Genomic DNA, 21,151 nt, shown 5'->3' on the forward strand with positions numbered 1-21,151 from the left:
AAGTTTATGTAGTTCACTCAATCAAATTTTGTAAAAGAAAAATAAACAAAAATTAACCCTTATAAAAGTAAATTAAATTGCACTTGAGTACTTTTAAATAAGCCAATGAGAATATGAATAATTTATTTGGTACAATTGCAAAGTGAAAAAGAAAACAGGAGCTGAATTTATAGTGCATTTCATGCCTTTTCAGGACTCCTCAGAGATGTTGACAAAGTGTGATCATTTCAAGTTGGAAACATGGCAAATTACATAAACCAAAACTCCAACGTGACAATGATCAGGTAATTTGTTTACAGGTAATATGTTAAGTAATAAACATTGATCAAAATATCAGGGAGGAAGGATTCACATGTTCTTAACATAGAACAGTTCAGCACAGAAACACATTAATCTCAACCGCCTGCACATGGTTAATATCCCTCCATTCTCTTTCTGATGTGCCTATTTGAATGCCTTTTAATCACCTCTAAATGTCCTTTTCTGCTTAAAATGGTGTCATGGAATATTTTACATCCATCTGAGAGCACGTGAAGCTTCAATTTAACAGGCCACATGAAAGGAAGCCACTTAGTTGCTCCAATGCTCATCCTAAACACTGTCAATGTCTGCAAGTTGCACCTGTCACAGCACAGTAGCGGTGTTGGCTATCTGTGTTTATCATGAAGCAGCTCCGGCCCAATTTCAAGCATATCTTGGCAGTGAGGGCATCTGCATTTCTTTTTTTTCCCTGTTTGCTATTTCCCTTATTTTGCGGCTGACTAGAGCTCTTTGAATGTCTGGTGGTAGTATGCAGAAGACAAAGACCCCTTAAGAACTTCTCAACTTACTACAGCAAAACTCACAATCAATATTCCTGAGAAAAAAATGCTAGTCAACATAGCTGAGGTGCATGTGTCTAGCTCATTGAAATGGCAAGCAGGTTGAGAAAGGGAACCTCAGGTTTTAAAAATGGTGGCAGAGAGCATATGAGCAAGGAAATCACTTCTTAAATGCTGAGGAAGTCATGAATGAGGGGCATAGAATGAACACATTGAAACATAAAAGAGTATCAGTTGAGACTTGATTCAGGCATAATTTTTTCTTCTGGCACCAAACACAGCTTCATTTGAGTATGACAACAAGCAACATTGTGTCTTCAGAATAATGTGGTGAATTTTAGCATAATTGTTCATGTAAATACTTCACAGAATGCACTCCTATAAGTTTTTTTGTAAGTAATATTTAATAATGTAGTATTAAGTTTGGAAACTGACCAAATGACAAAGCCTGGGATATATGTTATATACAATTATGATTACATGAAGAGTGGTGGATGAAAATCCTCAGAATTAAAACAGATTATTATTTAGTTATGTAGGAAGCAATAACATCAATTAAAGTTCAGATGTTGGTTATGAAATATATTACTTATCCAACTTTTTCGAAATTACTGAGCAAAATCTCTTGGAATTCCATAAACTTTTGATAAAACATCTCAATCCCAAACATCAACTGTTTCAGAGTTGCTGCCTAACCTGCTGAGTTCCTCCGCATTTTGTATGTGATATACTCATATGATGGCACTTGATGGATTTTGCAACCTTGAAACAAACGTTGAAACTAGTTCATCAAAGTATTCCTGGTGTGATTACTAAGATCATATTTAGTACTCCCTAGTGTTATGTGATAAAGGAGAAAAGAATTGTGATGCCATCTAAATAATAGCATTGTAATAGCAGAAAAGGTGGTCAATATCACTATCCAGTGGGCAATCTAATCAATCCCATCCTTGTTAGACTCCGTTACAAATATTCAATTTCAAAAGCAGAAACTGTGTTTGATAAAGACATTTATTATGCAAACTCAGTTTTGTATTCTTGAATAGTTGGAATTATAACACAATCTTCCACCCATTAATTGATCAGTGAGTTTAAAATCTATTATTTTAACAATGGTCAAATGAGGCACAGTTCCATTTAACCAGAGACAAATCAGTAATTAAATCTTGTTTTGAATGTTAGAAATACAGATACCAAAAGTGTTTTTCAGGTCTATTATTTGTGTGTGTGGGGGGGAGGGGGGTTGAAATCAGTTGAATTAATTAAAACAAACAAGATAAAAACCAGTACAGACAATGAAGGGCAGAACATTGTTGGGTAAGCACTATGATAAGGCACTCAATAATTAGGTACATAGACTGTAAGAAATGTTAAAGTGGGGTGAACAATGTTAAGACTTGTTTTTGCTTTTCTAAATATAATTAATAGGAATGGCAAGTTTAAGTAAAGGTGATAAAAAATTGGTGGTGGTAGGGGGATGTGGGCTACTAGGGTGCTTATATGCTTGCAGTATTCAGGGATATAACAACCTCAATTCTCCATTGTAATGACTGATATATTGCTCTGGAGTTTAATTCTGCTTCCTTGCCTGATCATTTATCTATACAATAGTCACAGCTACCATTGAAGCAAGTTTGAAAATACACTCCCCCAAAAAAAGTTATCTGCTGTGCCAAGGTAGAGCTGTGCCTCTTCTCTCTTGGATGGACACACTTGTGCATGGAGTTGAGGCAAATATGAAACTCACATCCAAAGAATTATGTTTCAGGTCCGGGCAATGACCTTCATTTGCTCTTCTGGAAGTAATCTGTGGACCAGCCATTCCCTCCTACATGAATAAAATTTTAAAAAACTTAAAAAATTACCCAGCAAGGCCAAGTAAAGGCCCTCTTCCTCTCTTCTGGGCAGATATTGCAACCGGTTCATGGCATGAGACAAACTTTTAATGTCAGTGCTTTTGCTTTATTCATGAAAATATTTTCTTCATTACATATCAGATACTTATTACAACACAGAATGGGCTCATTCAAACTATTAAGCCTACCCAGATCTAAGTACAGTATTAACCTAGTTACAATTCAGCTACAGAATCATCCAGGACAACAGCACAGAAACAGACTCCTCAGCCCATCAGGTCTGTAGCAAACTGTTATTCTGCCTAGTCCAATCGACCCACACCTGGACCATATCCCTCCATACCCCTCTCGTCCATGTACTTATCTAAACTCATTATGTTGCAAACAAACCCACATCCACCTGTTCCACACTCACACGATCCTCTGAGTGAAGTTGCCCCTCAGACTCCCAGATAACCTGACTTCAGTGGTTGGAAAGATAATGGAGACAATTATTAAGGATGAGGTTTCAGGGTATTTGGAGGCACATGATAAAATAGGTCAAAGTCGGCATGGTTTTCTAAAGGGAAAATTTTGCCTGACAAATCTGTTGTAATTCTTTGAGGAAATAACAGGCAAGATGGACAAAAGAGAGTCAGTAGATGTTACTTATTTGGACTTTCACAAGGCTTTTGCCACACATGAGGCTGCTAACAAGATAAGAGCCCATGATATTACAGGAAAGGTACTAGCATGGATAGAAAATTGGCTGACTGGCAGGAGGTAAAAGGTGGGAATAAAGGGAGCCTTTTTTAGTTGGCTTCCAGTGACTGGTGGTGTGCTGCAGGAGTCAGTGTTGGGATCGCTTCTTTTCACGTTGACTTGGATTAAGGAAATGATAGCTTTGTGGCCAGGTTTGCAGACGATATGAAGATAGGTGGAGGGGCAGGTAGTACTGAGGAAGGAGGGTGTCCGCAGAAGGACGTAGATTGGGGTAATGGGTAAAAAAGTGGCAGATGGAATATAATGTAAGGAAGTGCATGGTCATGTACATTGGCAAAATGAATAAAGGTGTACACTATTTTCTAAATAGGGAGAAAATTCAAAAATCTGAAACGCAAGGGGACTTGGGAGTCTTTGTGCAAGACTCCCTAAAGGTTAATTTGCAGGTTGAGTTGGTGGTGAGGAAGGCAACTATGATGTTAGCATTCACTTCACAAGAACTAGATTATAAAAGCAGGATATACTGTTGAGACTTTATAAAGCACAGGTGAGGCCTCCCTTTGGAGTAATGTGAGCAGTTCTGGGCTCCTTATCTTGGAAAGGATGTGCTGACACTGGAAAGGGTTCTAGGGAGGTTCATGAAAATGATTCCAGGATTGAATGGCTTATCATATGAAGAGCATTTCATGGCTCTGGGTCTGTAGTCACTGGAATTCAGAAGAATGAGGGGTGACCCAATTGAAACCCATTGAATTTTGAAAGGCCTTGATATTGTGGATGTGAAGAGGTGGGAGAGTCTAGGACCAGAAGACACAACTTCAGAATAGAATGGAGATGAGGAAGAATTTCCTTAGCCAGAGAGTTGTGAGTCTACGGAATTTGATGTCACAGGCAGTTGTGGAGGCCAAGTCTTTACGTATATTTAAGGCTGAGGTTGATGGATTCTTGATTAGTTAGGGCATGGAAGGATACAGAGAGAAGGCAGGAGACTGGGTCTGAGAGGAAAAATGGATCAGACACGATGAAATGGCAGAGCAGACTCCATGGACCAAATGGCCGAATTCTACTCCTGTAACCTTATGGTCTTATGGCTTGTCCATGCAGTCCAGCAAGCACATTTATAACTAGCAATCAAGGGACTTAGGGATGGTGCTGAGTTAGATCATACTCTACTATAATAAATGGATTAACAGACTTGAAGGGCTATACATGATTCCTCTTATTTCTTAAGTTACATGGAATGTGATGATAATATGTGCAAAGTATGAGAACATGAGATGATCTGTCACGAATGTGTGTAATTCATGTTCCAGGACAGGGTAGTCATTTGTCTGAAGTAATGTGTTAATGCTGCTGAAAGTGTAGCAATTCTCTTCCTGCAAATGATCAATTACTTTAATGAAGAGATAATTAATCAGCAGAAAATTGGAACTTAGGTTGAATTTCTTTAGTGTTTGAGTTATTGAGTTTCTTTGGAATTCTGAAAATCAAGGGTAGTTTTCAATACTTCAATGAATAAAGCATACAGTAGCTGATTCTTTATATAAACTTGATAAGCTTTCTTGCTTTTCATTAAATACAAATCACTTATGGCAACCAAAAGGAGCAGAGGACACCTAATACACAACTAATTTTCCTTTAACATTTATTTACAGTGGCTCAACAAGTACTCAAGAAGGACTAAAAAGTACAGCAGCATTTGCAATCAATGCCCATAGATGGAGACAAGCTTCACCCATGTGAGCATTTTTCATTATGGAACTGTAAAAATATCTGTTCTTCACAATGCAGCAAATCAAACATTTATATTATTTGCACCTTTACCGACACGCTCCTTTCCTCCAACTTAAAAATTCTTATCCTCGTCTTTAACTGTCTTCAGAGCCTCGTTGCCCTCCCCCAGCCTCTACTGCTATAACTTTAGCTAACCACACATCGTACTGCACCAGACACTTCTTCCAGCTCAGCCCTATTGCTGACCCATCACATGCTGGAACCCTCAACGTTCTGTATTTTCATCTCTTTTCACAGCATCACCAATTGTTTTGTTTTCCATCATGAAAGATTAATGTCAATTTATCTCTATTTAAAACACCATAATGTTTAAACTTGATTTAAAACATCAATGTCTCTTCAGGGAGACATTGTTGACAGGTTTATTCAAGAGGGAACAATCCTGTCACAATCTAAAATATCATAAAAGTACTTCCATTCTATCATTCAGAGTGGAAAATATTCGGTTAGCATTTTGTAACACAGAGAGACTCAAAGCTGAGCTCAATATTGAGGATAAGCTCAGAAAGCTCAACACAAAGAGCTGCTCAACCCGATACGTTGACTGTCCATTTCCCTCCCTAGATGTGTCATACTGCTGAGTTACTTCAGCACCATGTGTTGCTTTAGATTCCAGCATTTCCTGTCCCTTACGGCCCCAAACTCCGAAAGGAGTTAATTTTGAAAATAGTTTTGAATATCGGGGAAGCATTTAGATATTGAAAATTCCAAGTTGTCTTTGTTCTATTGCCAGAGGGAATACAAAACTGGCCTCAATGCTGTGCTGTTAGCAAGTGCTTAAAAGGTCATTTGTAGCATAATTACATTAGATCAATGATAAGTCTCTGCATTGTATTGTGCAATTAAAAGTGGTGTGATATTGGGAACTATTTTGCTCCACATTACTATTTTAGAGGTTCTTACTGTCAAATAACAGTGTTGGTGAATTTTTGAATGCTCTTCAGGTTAGCAATTAAAAAGTGGTTTCTTAGAATAGATAATAGGTTTGTTGCCACCAAAAGATTAAATCTCCATAAGACATAGGAGCAGAATTAGGCCATTTGGCTTATCGAATTTGCTCTGCCATTCCATCATGATTGATTTATTTTCCCTCTCAACCCCTTTCTCCTGCCTTCTCCAGATAACATTTGATCCCCCCCCTTATTAATAATGAACCAATTAACTTCCGCTTTAAATATACCCAAGTGATTTGGCCTCCACAGCTGTCTGTGGCAATGAATTATACAGACTCACCACCTTCTGGCTAAAGAAATTCCTCCTCACCTCGGTCCTAAAATTACATCCTTGTATTTGGAGTCTGTGACCTCTGGTATTAGACTCTCCACCTATAAAAACATCTTCTTCACGTCCACTCTACCTAGGTCTTCCAATATTCAACAGTACATTTAATGTCAGAGAAATGTATACAATATACATCCTGAAATTCTTTTTCTTCACAACCATGCATGAAAACAGAGGAGTGCCCCAAAGAATGAATGACAGTTAAATGTTAGAACCTCAAAGCCCCCCCAGCACCCTCCTCCCATGCGTAAGCAGCAAAGTAACGATTCCCCTTCCCCACCAGCAAAAATAACATCAGCAACCCCACCAAGCACTCAAGCGTGCAGCAAAGCATCAATAAAGACACAGAGTTGCAGTACCCCAAAGACTACTCGTTTACCCGGTAATTCGACATACCACAGGCTCACTCTCTCTCCCTAATAAGGGAAAATGAGGCGTCCCCATTTCACAGTGAAAGGGGATGCATAACAAATAACTTGCTGATTTACGATGTTAAAAGTTTGTTGCATCGCTTTTTCTGAGCTCTGTGCCCAAAGAACTCAATAGGCTATCAGAAACATCCTCTCTACCTCAGCCTTCCAATATTCAATAGGCTATAAGAAGCATCCTCTCTATCTAGGTCTTCCAATATTCAATAGGTTTCAATGATATCCCCTCATTCTTCTAAACACCAGGAAGTACAGGCCAGAGCTATCAAAACTCCTCATACATTAACCCTTTCATTTCTGGGATCATTTCCGTGAACTATCTCCGGATCTTCTCCAATGCAGCACATTTTTTCTTCGATAAAGGGCCCAAAACTTCTCACAATACTCCAAGTGTAGTTTGACCGACAAAAAGTGGTGGATACGGCCCCGTCCATCATGGGTAAAGCCCTCCATACCAATGAAAACATCTATATGGAGCATGGTTGCAGGAAAGCTGCATCCATCATCAGGGACTCCCACCACCCAGGTCATGCTCTCTTCTTGCTGTTGCTATCAGGAAGGTGGTTCAAGAGCCTGAGGACTCACACCACCAAGTTTAAAACATAGAAACATAGAAAACCTACAGCACAATACAGGCCCTTTAGCCCACAAAGTTGTGCCGAACATGTCCCTACCTTAGAAATTACTAGGGTTACCCAGAGCCCTCTATTTTTCTAAACTATCCAAAAGTCTCTTAAAAGACCCTATCGTATCCACCTCCACCACTGTTGCCGGCAGCCCATTCCACGCACTAACCACTCTCTGCGTAAAAAAACCTTACCCCTGACATCTCCTCTGTACCTACTCTCAAGCACCTTAAACCCTCTTGTGGCTGCCATTTCAGCCCTGGGAGAAAGCCTCTGACTATCCACATGATCAATGTCTCTCATCATCATATACACCTCTATTAGGTCACCTCTCATCCTCCACCACTCCAAGGAGAAAAGGCCGAGTTCACTCAACCTGTTTTCATAAGGTATGCTCCCCAATCCATCCAGGCAACATCCTTGTAAATCTCCTCTGCACTCTTTCTATGGTTTCCACATCCTTCCTGTAATGAGGCGACCAGAATTGAGCACAGTACTCCAAGTGGGTTCTGACCAGGGTCCTATATAGCTGCAACATTACTTCTCGGCTCCTAAATTCAATTCCACGATTGATAAGGTCAATACACCGTATGCCTTCTTAACCACAGAGTCAACCTACACAGCTGATTTGAGCGTCCTATGGACTCGGACTCCAAGTTCCCTCTGATCCTCCACACTGCCAAGAGTCTTACCATTAATACTATATTCTGCCATTATATTTGACCTACCAAAATGAACTACTTCACACTTATCTGTGTTGAACTCCATCTGCCACTTCTCAGTCCAGTTTTGCATCCTATCAATGTCCCGCTGTAACCTCTGACAGCCCTCCCACACTATCCACAACACCCCAACCTTTGTGTCATCAGCAAACTTATTAACCCATCCCTCCACTTCCTCCAGTTTAGGAACAGTTATTACCCCTCAATCATCAACTGGGGGGATAACTTCATGGAACTTCATTTGCCCCATCACTGAAGTGCTCCGACAACCTCTGAACTCACGTTTAAGGATTCTTCAGTTCATGTTTTCAATATATATTGCTTGTTTATTTATTATTTTTTCTTTCTTTCTTTTTCTATTTGTAGTTTATTGTCTTTTGCATACTGGTTGTCCGCCTTGTTGGTGCGGTCCTTGTGGTACATTGATAATAAATTTACTTTGAACTTTGACCACTGCCTTATAAAGCCTCAGCATAATATCCTTGCTCTTATACTCTCGTCCTTTTGAAATGAATGCTAACATTGCATTTGTCTTCCTTCTCACTAACTCAATCTGTAAGCTAACCTCTGGGGAATCCTGCATGAGTACTCCCAAGTCCCTTTGCACCCCGACTTCTGAATTTTCTCCCCGTTGAGCGAAGTCTTCCCTTTTATTCCTTCTACCAAAGTGCATGGCCATACACTTCCCTACACTATATTCCACCTGCCACTTTTTTGCCCATTCTCCTAATCTAAATCCTTCTGCAGACTCTCTGTTTCGTCAACATTACCTGACCCATTGTATCATCCACAAACTGGGCTACAAAGCCATCAAATTCGCCATCCAAATCAATGACATATAATGTGAAAAGAAGCAGACCCAACATCGACCCCTACAGAACACCACTGAGTCACTGGCAGCCAATCAGAAACACCCCCCTTTATTCCCACTCTTTGTCTCCAGACAGTTAGCCATTCTTCTGTCCAGACTTGCATCACTGAGAGGAGGACTATGTGCGAGGAAAAGGGAAACGAGAAAATAAGAATACCCAATGAGCTTTCAGAAAAAAATTGATTAGGTAAACCTTTCAAAATCAAACTCTTGTCAGGTAGCACCACAATGAGGAAACTGGAGTTCTCCGGAGAGGTGAAACACAAGCAGCAAATTACATGTTATCACACAATTGAAAGTACCAGACATACTGAAGAAAGATGACCTTATAACCTCAACACATGTACATGTTGACAGAAATTTAAAACTTGTTAGACATACAAATCTCTAATTTTATAAAGTCTCCTTTGTTTACTTGGCTCCCACAAGTGAAACCTTTCTTTAGCATGATCTATTATTAGGAGAGCACTCCTATATTGCAGGCATCTCAAGTGTTTTGTCACCTGGGTAAGGTATTTGACAGGTTTGTGCTGTACATAGTTCACTGATGGTGTCACTGTATGGTTCATTAGCTAAAAATAATGCTGTCAATGGTACCAGCCTTACATTTCTGAATTATAAACAGTGCTATTATAGATAAGCAGTCAGAGTAATAGGGAACATTTCAATCCTAATGCACTAAACTTCAAATTGTTTATTCCATATTTTTCAAGATATTAATGCAGTACTGATTTATCCCAGTACACAAAATGGCACTCTGTTAAAGCAGTTACAATCTAGGCACAGCCTTGTATGGTAAATGAATTTGGTAGGTCAACATTTGTGCATTATGCATTTAAAAATAAGTGGTAAAATCACACAAGCATGAAAAAAAAACACCAGTACTTGACCTTATGGAGTTTTAACTAATTAATAAACCTGTTAGTGTGAGAGACTTTTTATTTTTTAAAAACAGATCTCTCAATTTACACTTATTTTTAAAAACCAAAAAAAAAAAGGACGCATATATTATTGACTTTACATAAGAAATAAGAAATAGGAGCAGGAGTCCACCATCTGGCCTGTTGATCCTGCTCTGCCATTCACTAAGATCACGGCCGATCTGGCCATGGACTCATCTCCACTTACCTGCCTTTTCCCCATAACCCTTAATTCCCTACTATGCAAAAATCTATCCAACCTTGTCTTAAATATATTTACTGAGGTAGCCTCTACTGTTTCACTGGGCAGGGAATTCCACAGATTCACCACTCTCTGGGAAAAGCAGTTCCTCATCTCCATCCTAAATCTACTCCCCTGAATCTTGAGGCTATGTCCTCTAGTTCTAGTCTCACCTACCAGTGGAAACAACTTTCCTGCCTCTATCTTATCTATCCCTTTAATAATTTTATATGCTTCTATAAGATTTCATCTCACTCTTCAGAATTGCAGCAAATACAGTCCCAGGCAATTCAATCTCTCCTCATAGTCTAACCCCCTCATCTCTGGAATCAACCTGGTGAACCCCCTTTGCACCACCTCCAGAGCAAATATATCCTTCCTCAAGTATTTACTAGTATTTATTGCTCTTCTCCAGCAGCCATTGAAAAGGTGGTGAGGAGATATCCTCTTCAACTGCTGCTGTTCATTCTTTTCATGGTTTTGGGCAGAGAGTTCCAGAATTTATACCCAATGACGATGAAGGAATAGAGATACATATCCAAGTAAGGGCACTCCTCCAAATTGAAAGCATTAATGCAAGTGTGGTGCTCCCAAACGTGTGATGCATTATCTTGGAATTTTATTTTATCAATAACATTTTCTTACTGCAATCTGCAATTGGCTGATTAGGAGCATCTTGCAAAGGATTTGAGTTCTGCATTTAAAACCATTTTCAAGACTCCTTGTTAGCAGTTAACACAACACTTTACACTTTCCATATGATTGCGTGGAATTCCTCTGGGTGCGCTGGTCTCTTCCCACTTTCCAAAGACATACCTTTAGGATTAGTGAGCGTGGTATGTTGGCGCTGGTGGTGTAGTGACATTGTGAGCTGCTCAGCACAATCATTTCTGATTTAATTTGTCATAAATGACACATTTCACTTATGTTTTGATATACATGTGACAAAAAGGGCTAATCTTAATCTTGTTGTTCATTCCATTTGCAACACAAAGAGGGGAATTTAAGGTTAGCAGTTTACAGACCATACATGCTTGATGGGGGACAGCAATGATTCCCAATTATAATTTCCCAAACTCAGTCAGAAAAGTCAAGTGAAGATATTGAACTGCACTGCTCTTCTGCCGAGCTGGCAAGATTCTTCTTGATCACTTGTTTGTATCAAATAGCACACGTACAGAATGCCAGGAGCAGTTTCCTGTTCAAAGCTGTGTCTGGTGCCCAACATGAGTACAGAAAACGAACAGGAATGGGGGATGCAATATCAGTCTGTTGAAAATTAGTTTATGGATTAGTTGATAGGGATATTGTTAGAAAAGATTGAGCTACTGATTGTATGAAGTGTAAACTACATATTGTAGTGGTCAAAGTATTTCAATCAGAACACAATGGCAGCAGGACACCTGACCTGTCAAGCCTGACCCATCATTCAGTCTGATCTGCACCAAGTTTCAGTGCTAGTTCCACAGTATTCTAAGTTTCCTAATTTCAAAATTTAAGCTATTTCTTCTTTAAATGCCTCTGCAATCCTCTGGGATCAGAAATTCCAGGGACTCATTTCCATCTTCAAGAAGGAGTTCCTTTGCAAATCAGTATTAAAATTTCTATCCGTTTATCAGGTAGCTGTGTTGTTTAAATTCCATTCGTCAAGATTTTGCTTGCTTTCTCAACCTGTCTGGCTCTTTACAGCATGCCCTTCCACCGGCTTCTGTGTTTTCACTAAACCTGGCAGTCAACTCTCTGCCCTCTCCTCTAAATCAATACTATAGTAGTAAGCTGGGGGCCAAGAAATAATTTTTAGGCACTCCACTAGTTATTTCCTTCCAGCCTGAAAAATACCCATTTATTCAATTTTTCTCCTTTATGTGAAAACCAAATTTTCAGTCCATGTTCCGGTGCAAATTTTCAACTCGAAACTTCTCTGTACCTAGTGGGAAGGAATGTCTCAAAATAAATTTTCCTTTTTGTTTCGTGAACTTGCTGCTCCCAAACGTAAGCCAAAGTGATCTGGTTTTCAAATCAATATGACAAAAACCTGTTACCACAACTATGCTCAACACTTAAACATTAGTCAAAATACTTTCATTACATCAGTTGCTTCATCTAGTTGTGCTGGTTTATTTTACAAGAAAGATCTGCAACTAGAAAGCAGACTATTCTTTGAAGTTCATCAGACTACTTTCCATTATCTGTATCAATTTTGTACCCATTTTCTCCAATTTTTCCATTTATTAGTTAACTAGTAAAATACTAGACTGCTCCAAAACCTGTGTTTGCTGACAATGGACCATCAGGATTTCCTCATCACTATTTACAGGACAATTTGGAAATATCTGATACAAAAGTATTTAATTTTTTTTTGGTAATACTAGATCTATATGCCCCATTTATACCTCCTTCAGACAAACCTATTATAATTCATGCACTTTAATCCAACCCAATACTCCTTTTGCCAGTTAATCTTCCCTGCTTTCCATTTGATCCCTTATATTCTCTCCCCTTCCCAACTTTTTAATTTTAAAAGTAGTTCCAGTCAAAGCACAAACTAGAACATTAACCCCCTCATAGGTGTTATCTAACTCAAGCATTTTCAGTATTTTCTGTTTTACTTTAAGATAACCATGGGAAAGAACTCTAATTTGACAATTCTCGGCCAGTCCCTCAGATTTCATGACTAATTTAACTACTCTGGTTTTGAGGAGACTGATGAGGCCTACATAGGAACCACAGGCTTTTTCCACAGATGGGGCAGAGGCAGGTGGATGGTTGGTGAGGCGTTACACTGCTTCTACTGTAGAAGATTATGTATCAATAAAAAGATTTTAAAAAATGAAAAATTGAATACTTTCTTCTGCCTGCCTTGAAATTTTTTTCCCCCATGATGAGCTTAGATAAGAGTACAATTCTGAAGTTATGCATGTGGCATGAGACAGCATGACTGGCTCAAAAGTGCCAACTGGGTGTAACTAGGACAGGGATATTATTGATTTTATTCAGAGATACAGTGTGGAATAGGCCCTTCCTACCCTTCGAGCTGCACCACCCAGCAGCCCCGACAACCCCCCTCTCTCCCATTTAATCCTAACCTAATCATGGGAAAATTTACAATGACCAATTAACCTACTGACCAGTATGTCTATAGAATGTGGGAGAAAACTGGAGTACCTGGAAAAAACCCACGCATGCCATGGGCAGAAGGTACAAACTCAACACAGAGGATGCCAGGATTGAACTATGACACCCCAAGTTGAAATAGCTTTGTGCTAACTCCTACGCTACTGTGGGACCTGTAGCCTAGGAGAAGACAGTGGCATTCTGTGAATTTGGAGGACTTGGTGTTATAGAGAAGTCATTGCAGTTACACTTCCGGTGCCTTGCAATGCCTACTGTAGGTAGTTCAGGTCTCAGAAGCATGTACATCATCAGGGATCATTGCTGCTCAGCAGACCATGAGTTTTGTGCCAGGTCTGAGGTCTTGATCTTCAAATACTGTCTCATTTGATCAACACTCTGGTATATTGAAGGTAACAATGATAAATTTCATCATTGATGTTTACCTTCTCCGAGAGGTGGCTTTCAAACAGGTTCTTGGCTTTAGGGGTTCTATGCAAACTTTTATCATTAGAAGGTGGTATTATACCCTGGGGGAATGGGGCTGCTGCTGCGGAAAAACTACTAGTGCAGGACCTTACCTCTTCCACCTACCACCTCCCAACTTCTTACTTCATCCCCCAGCCTGCCCACCCACCCACTTTCCTCCTCACTTGGTCTCATCTATAACATGCTAGCTTGTACTCTTTCCCCTATTCTTATAAAGTGGCATCATTCTTAGTAATTAAAGTTCATCTTCCAAATACAAATTCCCATTAGAAGGGGAAAAAAGTGGTTGCTAATATTTCTGCCATTTTAATAAAGAACAATTAAGTTTTGTGTCTTATTTTATTACTAACTGAAGGATACCTCAGTTGGCTCAGAGAAAAAAAAAGCATTGCATAAAAGATGAACAATAATTTCTCTAATATGAATTTTATTTAAATATGTTTTATATGGCAGAAGTTAAGGTATTTTCAGTTCATGAAATGATTGAATACTACAACTCAGAAGGATACCATTTGGCCTTCTCTGCTGTGCCAACTTTTTGAAAAGTGACAATTTAATGTTCGACCCTCAGCCCCCAAGTAAAATTTATAAAGCACTCTATATCCAGGATTAATATTGGTCAAGAATTCACTATTCATTTTACTCATACCAATGAAGGGTCTTGGCCTGAAGCACTGACTGTTTATACCCCTCCATAGATGCTGCCTGACTTGCTGAGTTCCTCCAGCATTTTGTGTGCGTGATACACTCAAAATCTCCAGTATCTGCAGCATCTCTTGTGCTCATTATTCTTCCCAAGATCTTTTATAACTACTGAAACTGACATTGTTTCCAAAGCACAGGATGACTGATACTCCTGAGAGTGAAGGATCTGCTCCCACCCACCAAGAAAACCCAAAATGTCTTTAAATCTGTTTACAATGACAAGTTGCATCAAATCAGCTAATTCAGCAGAAAACAGATCAATGCTATTTTATGCATCTGATTCTATGTGGGTGGGTGGATTGAATGGAAGGATTTTGATTTCGGCTCTCATCACTTTACCATCTGCCACATCACCAGGTAAATGTAAAACAGGCCACAACTGATACTCATTCCCAAGACTGCAATATGAACAAACAACTGGGGAAGATATCTATCTAGCATGACTCATCACTGAAATTTAAGAAATAGCTATACAGAGGACAAAACATTTTCTTAAGAAATATGGTTCATGTTTGTATCTCAATCATGTACAAAATACCTTGACCAATTTTTGAAAACTTTCATGATATCCATGCATAACAATCAAGGTGCAATAACCAGTCACCCATGCCTAATTTTCACAACTGCAAGACTGTAAAAATGTATAGTATTATAGCAATCAAATGCAACAGGCAAGCTCTATTTTATTGGACTATGAAGCATGCAATTATACCTTAATATCAAGGCTACAAAGACTGATGACATCATCATCTTTCGCTCTTCGTTTCCTTTTCTTCTAGGAGAGAAGAAACAGTAGACTTAGCAAGTTTATAAATAAATAAATACATTTGAAACCAGAGTGGTTTAATGTACAAAAATTCTTCAAAGAATCTCAAAGGATCAGTAGCACAATTACATAATTCCAATCAGATAATGACACATTGTCCAGTCTTGCATTTGTATGCAGATGAAACACAAATCAAAATGCTCCATTCTGACAATAAACGGCAATCATCATTCATGTCAGTACAATCTTTTGAGTTAATCCTCAAGAAATGCTCTAGTATAAATGGATTAGTTGAGGAGAGAGTATCTCTCATTTATTTAACTCAATATGACATGTTTTGCTGACCAGTGAAGATGAATTTAGAATCCAACCATATAGTGGAAGTACTAGAAGGAAATGCTAGAAGGACAATATTAGGGGAATGCAACCTCTGGGAACATTCTGAAAGTAGGCAAAGACTCAATGGGCCAAATGGCCTATTTTTAGTCATGATATAAAATAATGTCTCATTAGTGCCTTCAAGGTGAATAACAGATAGGTAATAACTACCATCCTCATTGATGGACAAAACTCGTGAAATAAATTCAATAGAACATACATTGCTGAAATGAAGGGACCAATTCTAACCTTAGAGGGCAGCAAATATGTGTGGATGCCATTGTCTTTTGGTCACAAATCTGATATCCATTAACAATGCAGAGGCTGATTTTAAACTTACAGGGAAGCAAATACGCGTGGGTGACTTTATTGGTCACAAATCTGATATCTATTATTGGCAAAAACCCTGGCTTATTTTGGTAAACAACTATGCAAAAATTTAAGAAAATCTCAGGCAGACTTGCTTGCTATTACTTGCATTTTTAATCCACCCAACAGAGCAAAGTGTTTTTTTAAAAAATTGCCTCCTATATTCATCATCCTCTACTAAGATCACTCAAGATTTTCAGATTAAGGCCCTAGGATTTGACAGTGACTTGACTAGCATCCTAAAGTTTTAAAAGTTATAATCTAAATCAATCATGTCAAGATTATATATCTCTAAGGATCTTATGCATTAAAACAAGCACATCACCATTGAAATGCAGTCTACATTCTTACTCAACAGCAGGCTTACCAGTTCACTTTGGCATCTTGCATCCCCAACAGCTTTTACCTGCACCTTCAAATCACAAAATACTTCTTCCCCTCTCTAACTGTGACCTTTCCCAGTCTGAAACCATTCACACATTCTCTCTATTTCCAGCACCAATCTACTATTTGTCCTTTATGCCTCTGGGTGGTCTTTCTTCCTCAACAGCTGTTTTCACATTCCCATCCTCCTACCTCACCCCCACCTTCGCACCTCCTCCTGTCAAGTCCATTGAATTTTTTCACCTTGAAGTGTTGACAAATTCATGTATGTTTCACCTTAGGAAAGACATCACCCGCAGCAATAAAACTGAAATATAAATTTGTTTTGTCTTTTTTGGTCCAAAGCTGATAGTTGATATGGAAGATGATTATCTAACTTTACTGATTGATTGAGATACAGCACGGAATCAGCCCTCAAGCCATGCTGCCCAGCAATCCTCCAATTTAATGTAAAAAGCAAGACCCAGAGGAAACCCACACAGTCACAGGGAGAATGTATGAACTCCTTACAGGCAGTGTTCAGAATTAAACCTTGGTCGCCTGTAATGTAGAGCTAACCACTGAACTACCGTGCCAATTTATTTACTTCTCCAGTTATAAAAATACCATCTTGTGAGCTGTTTTCATTTTCCATCTCTTACCCTGAACTATTCAGTTTTGTCCATGCACATACAGCAAGACCTTTCATAACAACACACACAAAATGCTGGAGGAACTCAGTAGGCCAGGCAGCATCAATGGAAAAAAGAGTACAGTGGACGTTTTGGGCTGAAACCCTTTGGCAGGACTGGAGAAAAAAAAACTGAGGAATCTACTTTCTTCCATAGATGCTGCCTGGCCTGCTGAGTTCCTCCAGCATTTTGTGTGTGTTACTTAGATTTCTAGCAACTGCAGATTTTCTCTTGTTTGTAATTGGAGGCCCTTCTTAACATCGGTTTGCATTAAATCTTCTGTGACATCAGGGAAGAGGACCACCAAAAAAAATTCTCCAGTTCCTGAACTCTACAGTTCTCTAAACTTACAAGTCTGCACATAAGTAGTAAGCAGCTCACATGGATTTAGTTTTTAAAGACTCCAGCAGAAACAACCACCTTGTGATTTTGATGCTATTTGTTTCATTATACTCTGAGCACCTGCTTGATCTGTATTTTTAGGAAAACAGAATTATAACCTGCAAATTTCTCATCATTTTATCTGAATTTTGTGTATGAATAAGAAAGTTTAATAATAAATATAATTTATAAAATAATTTGACCATAAAACTATAAACAAACACAAAAGTCAATTTTGGAATCAATCCTGTAAGGAAGCAGGAAATAAAGATATTTTATTTAAGGAAGGCTTCAAATAGAAGTTCTTGGCAAATCTCAGCACTTTACGAGGCAAAAACAGCAGGCAGGAACAACTGGTCAGCAACCTGAAATAATAAAAAAGGTGCCAGGTTAAAGACAACATTGATGTTCTCTTTCTGAAAGTGTTGAGATGCGTTTCCTTCGGAACAGAGGAAACTGAGGGGAGATTTAATTGGATGCTCATATAATACAGGTCAATAACCGAAGGTGCATTGATTTAAAGTGATTGTGAAAGAATGATGATGATGTGGATATTATTACACTTTCACACAGAGGGCAATGAACCTGAAACTTGCTGCTTGAAGCTCTCAAAGAAATCACTGTGTTTCTTTTAAAAAGTACTTTGTTGCATTTAATCTTCAAAAAATACTAAGAGCTGTAAAAGAGATTAGTCTAGATAATTCTTCAACTAAAAGTAGCATGTTGTGCCAAATAGCCCTCTCCTGTGCTATCAATTTCTACGATATACAACTGTGAAGGGGCAAGGGGGGAATGGGGCTGCCACGATGGCATAGCAGTTCATGTGACACTATTACATCTCAGGGCATTGGAGTTTGAAGTGCAATTCTGGCATCATCTGTAAGGAGTTTGTACATCTTCCCTATGGAATGCATCTGCTTTCTCGGGATGCTCTGGTTTTCTCCCATATTCTAAAGGTTAGTAGGTTAATAAATTAGTAAATTGTCCCATGATTAGGCTTGTGGTAAATCAAGGCTTGCCGGCTGGCGTAGCTCAAAGGATGGAAGGGCCTATTCCATGATTTATTTCAATTAATCAATAAATAATTTTGAAAATGGATTCCTTCCTTATTTGACTGTGAATGACAAGATATTAATGGTCACACACAGAGTGGTTAAAAAATCAGAAGTATTCCTTTTAAACATTTAGATTTTTCCCTACACTTACTGTAATTCACAGTTAGTACAGTTTCACTAATTACAAGTCCTCCATAAATTTATAATGTTTGATAGAGGTTTGCTTATTTAAAATAATAGCACTATTGACACATTTTATAATATACAAAACAAATTTTGTACAAAATGTGGTTATACACAAGGTGACAGCTTCAAAGTACACATTAGATAGGTGTCAAAGTATTGATTTGCTCAACTATAGGAAAACAACATGCTTTCATCCAGGAATTTAGTGCTTCCAGAATATCTTAGGGACAAAGTCTGAATCTTTTGTATCTTTAATATGTGAGATGCATCTGGGTAGACTCTCTCTGAAGCATATGAAAGCTTCATTTAGCATTCACCCAGTGCTACAGCTCAAAAAGCACACTGGAAAGAGATTCAGCCAAATCAACATATGGCATCAGCACATCAGAAAAGTGTAAACAGACTCCTCAGTCACTTCCCCTGATGTAAATGAAGGAATGAATTAAGTAGATGACACCTATTTGCTGCCATAAAGCGATAGACAAATAACCATTCTCGTCTGACATGTCCATGTTTATCTATTATCATGGTGCATTTAAAATACTATGCTGCATCATTGTTAGAAGTGTTAACAGTTCTTGCTCAACAAACAAGGTTTTTCCTCCGTCATAAAATCATATAGCACAAAACAACACTTGGAATTTAACAGGACTGGAAAGGAAAGGGGGAAGAAGCCAGAATAAAGTGGTGGAGGGAGGGGAAGTAGTCCATTTTCCACCAGAGGGAGTGGATACTGCCTGACCTGCTGAGGTCCCCCAGCATTTTGCACGTGTTACTCTCGATTTCCAGCATTTGTAGAATCTCATGTTCAAAGACACTTGGTCGATCTTTCATTCCATCTCAGTGCAGACCATCCTTTCCTTTCCTTTACTTTTTTCCTCGAGCTACACGCATTTCTGTTTTTAGATATGTATCAAATTAACAGCTTTCATCAACCAGTTACAATAGTGATGATAATATGCCACAAGTTAAAAAAAATCAGAATTATAGATTTTGCATTCCTAAATCCTGACCAATTTAAGGTATCCAAAGAAGGGATCCTTATTTTTTAAGCCAAATCCTACTAACTTTGAGACAATGCTGAAATGACAGACTACCAATACATTTCCATAGTATTTCCTGTCACTGGGAATGCACAAGCAGAAATTTCCTACATGCTATTGTTCCTTTATCCTCATTGCAGCTTTGTTTTGTGTTTTTTACAGATGGACCAAAATTATTAATTTCCCATTATTATTTTTCTGCTACCATCCACATCAAGACACATTTGGCCTGTGGTACTGGGTTGGGTTGGGGTGAGAGGGGGGTGGTTGCATCCCCTAGAGAGTGGGCCACATTGTGTTTTTCCATGACATGAAGTTGTATTATCTGCACAGGTATTAAGAAATCTCACCTTGTCCCTCAGTCAACACTATCTCTTTAATCAAGGGCCTGGCCCATTGGCCTTCATAAATCAAAATATTGAGAACATGAGTTGGGATATTATGCTGAAGTCGAATAAGATGTTGGTGAAGCCTAATTTGGAGCATTGTGTATAGTTTTGGTCACCTACTTAACAGGAATGAGGTAAATAAGATTGGAAGTGCAGAAAATATTTACAAGGATGTTGCCAGGACTTGACCTGAGTTACATGGAAAGGTTGACTTTACTCCCTAGAACACAGAAAAATGAGGGGAAGATTTGATAGAGGTATACAAAACAATGAGGGGTATATATAGGGTGAATGCAAGTAGGCTTTTTCCAGTGAGGTTGGGTGGGTCATGGGTTAAGGGTGAAAGCTGAAGTTTAAAGGAAACATGAGGGAACACCTTCACTCAGAGGGTGGTGAGGGTGTGGATAGGTACATGGATGGGAGGACTACGGAGGGCTATGGTCCAGGTGCAGGTTGATGGGACAGGGCAAATTAATAGTTTGTCACAGACTAGACGGGCTGAAGAGCATGCTTCTGCAGTACACTCGAATGTTGAAAGGCCTAGAATAGAGGATGTCCATTTAGAATTAAGATGAGGAGGAATTTCTTTAGCCAGAGGGTGATGCATTGCCACAGGCAGCTATGGAGGCCAGGTCATTGTGTGTATTTAAGACTCCTGATAACTTGTGGCTTGAAAGGTTACAGGGAGAAGGCAGATGAATAGGGTTGAGTGGGAAATGGATCAGCCATGATGAGGTGGTGGAGCAGTCTTGTTGGGCCAAGTGGGCATGGTTCTGCTCCCATGTCTTATGGTCTATAACATCTCATTAGAAATAAATTGTAGTAGAATTCCAAAGTGAGAGACAAGCTTCATCACACTGAAACCTCCTTGAACTACTTGGACTATTTGTTTTTAACATCGGTATGCTCTCAAACTGAAAACATTAGGGTCATTTTTACACAGATTTCAATATGAAACAACA

General features: G+C 38.9%; 1 protein-coding gene across 1 annotated transcript in view; it reads right to left on the bottom strand.

Annotated features, from left to right (window-relative positions):
* The window catches only part of net1 (neuroepithelial cell transforming 1), a 131,139-nt gene that overhangs the window by 37,224 nt on the left and 72,764 nt on the right, over positions 1–21,151 (bottom strand). The window contains exon 3 of the mRNA XM_063072687.1: positions 15,280–15,339. Within this exon, the coding sequence (XP_062928757.1) occupies positions 15,280–15,339 (60 nt within the window). The remainder of the gene's footprint in view (positions 1–15,279; positions 15,340–21,151) is intronic.

Source organism: Mobula hypostoma, chromosome 20, assembly GCF_963921235.1.
Source record: "Mobula hypostoma chromosome 20, sMobHyp1.1, whole genome shotgun sequence".
Classification (NCBI taxonomy): Eukaryota; Metazoa; Chordata; class Chondrichthyes; order Myliobatiformes; family Myliobatidae; genus Mobula; species Mobula hypostoma.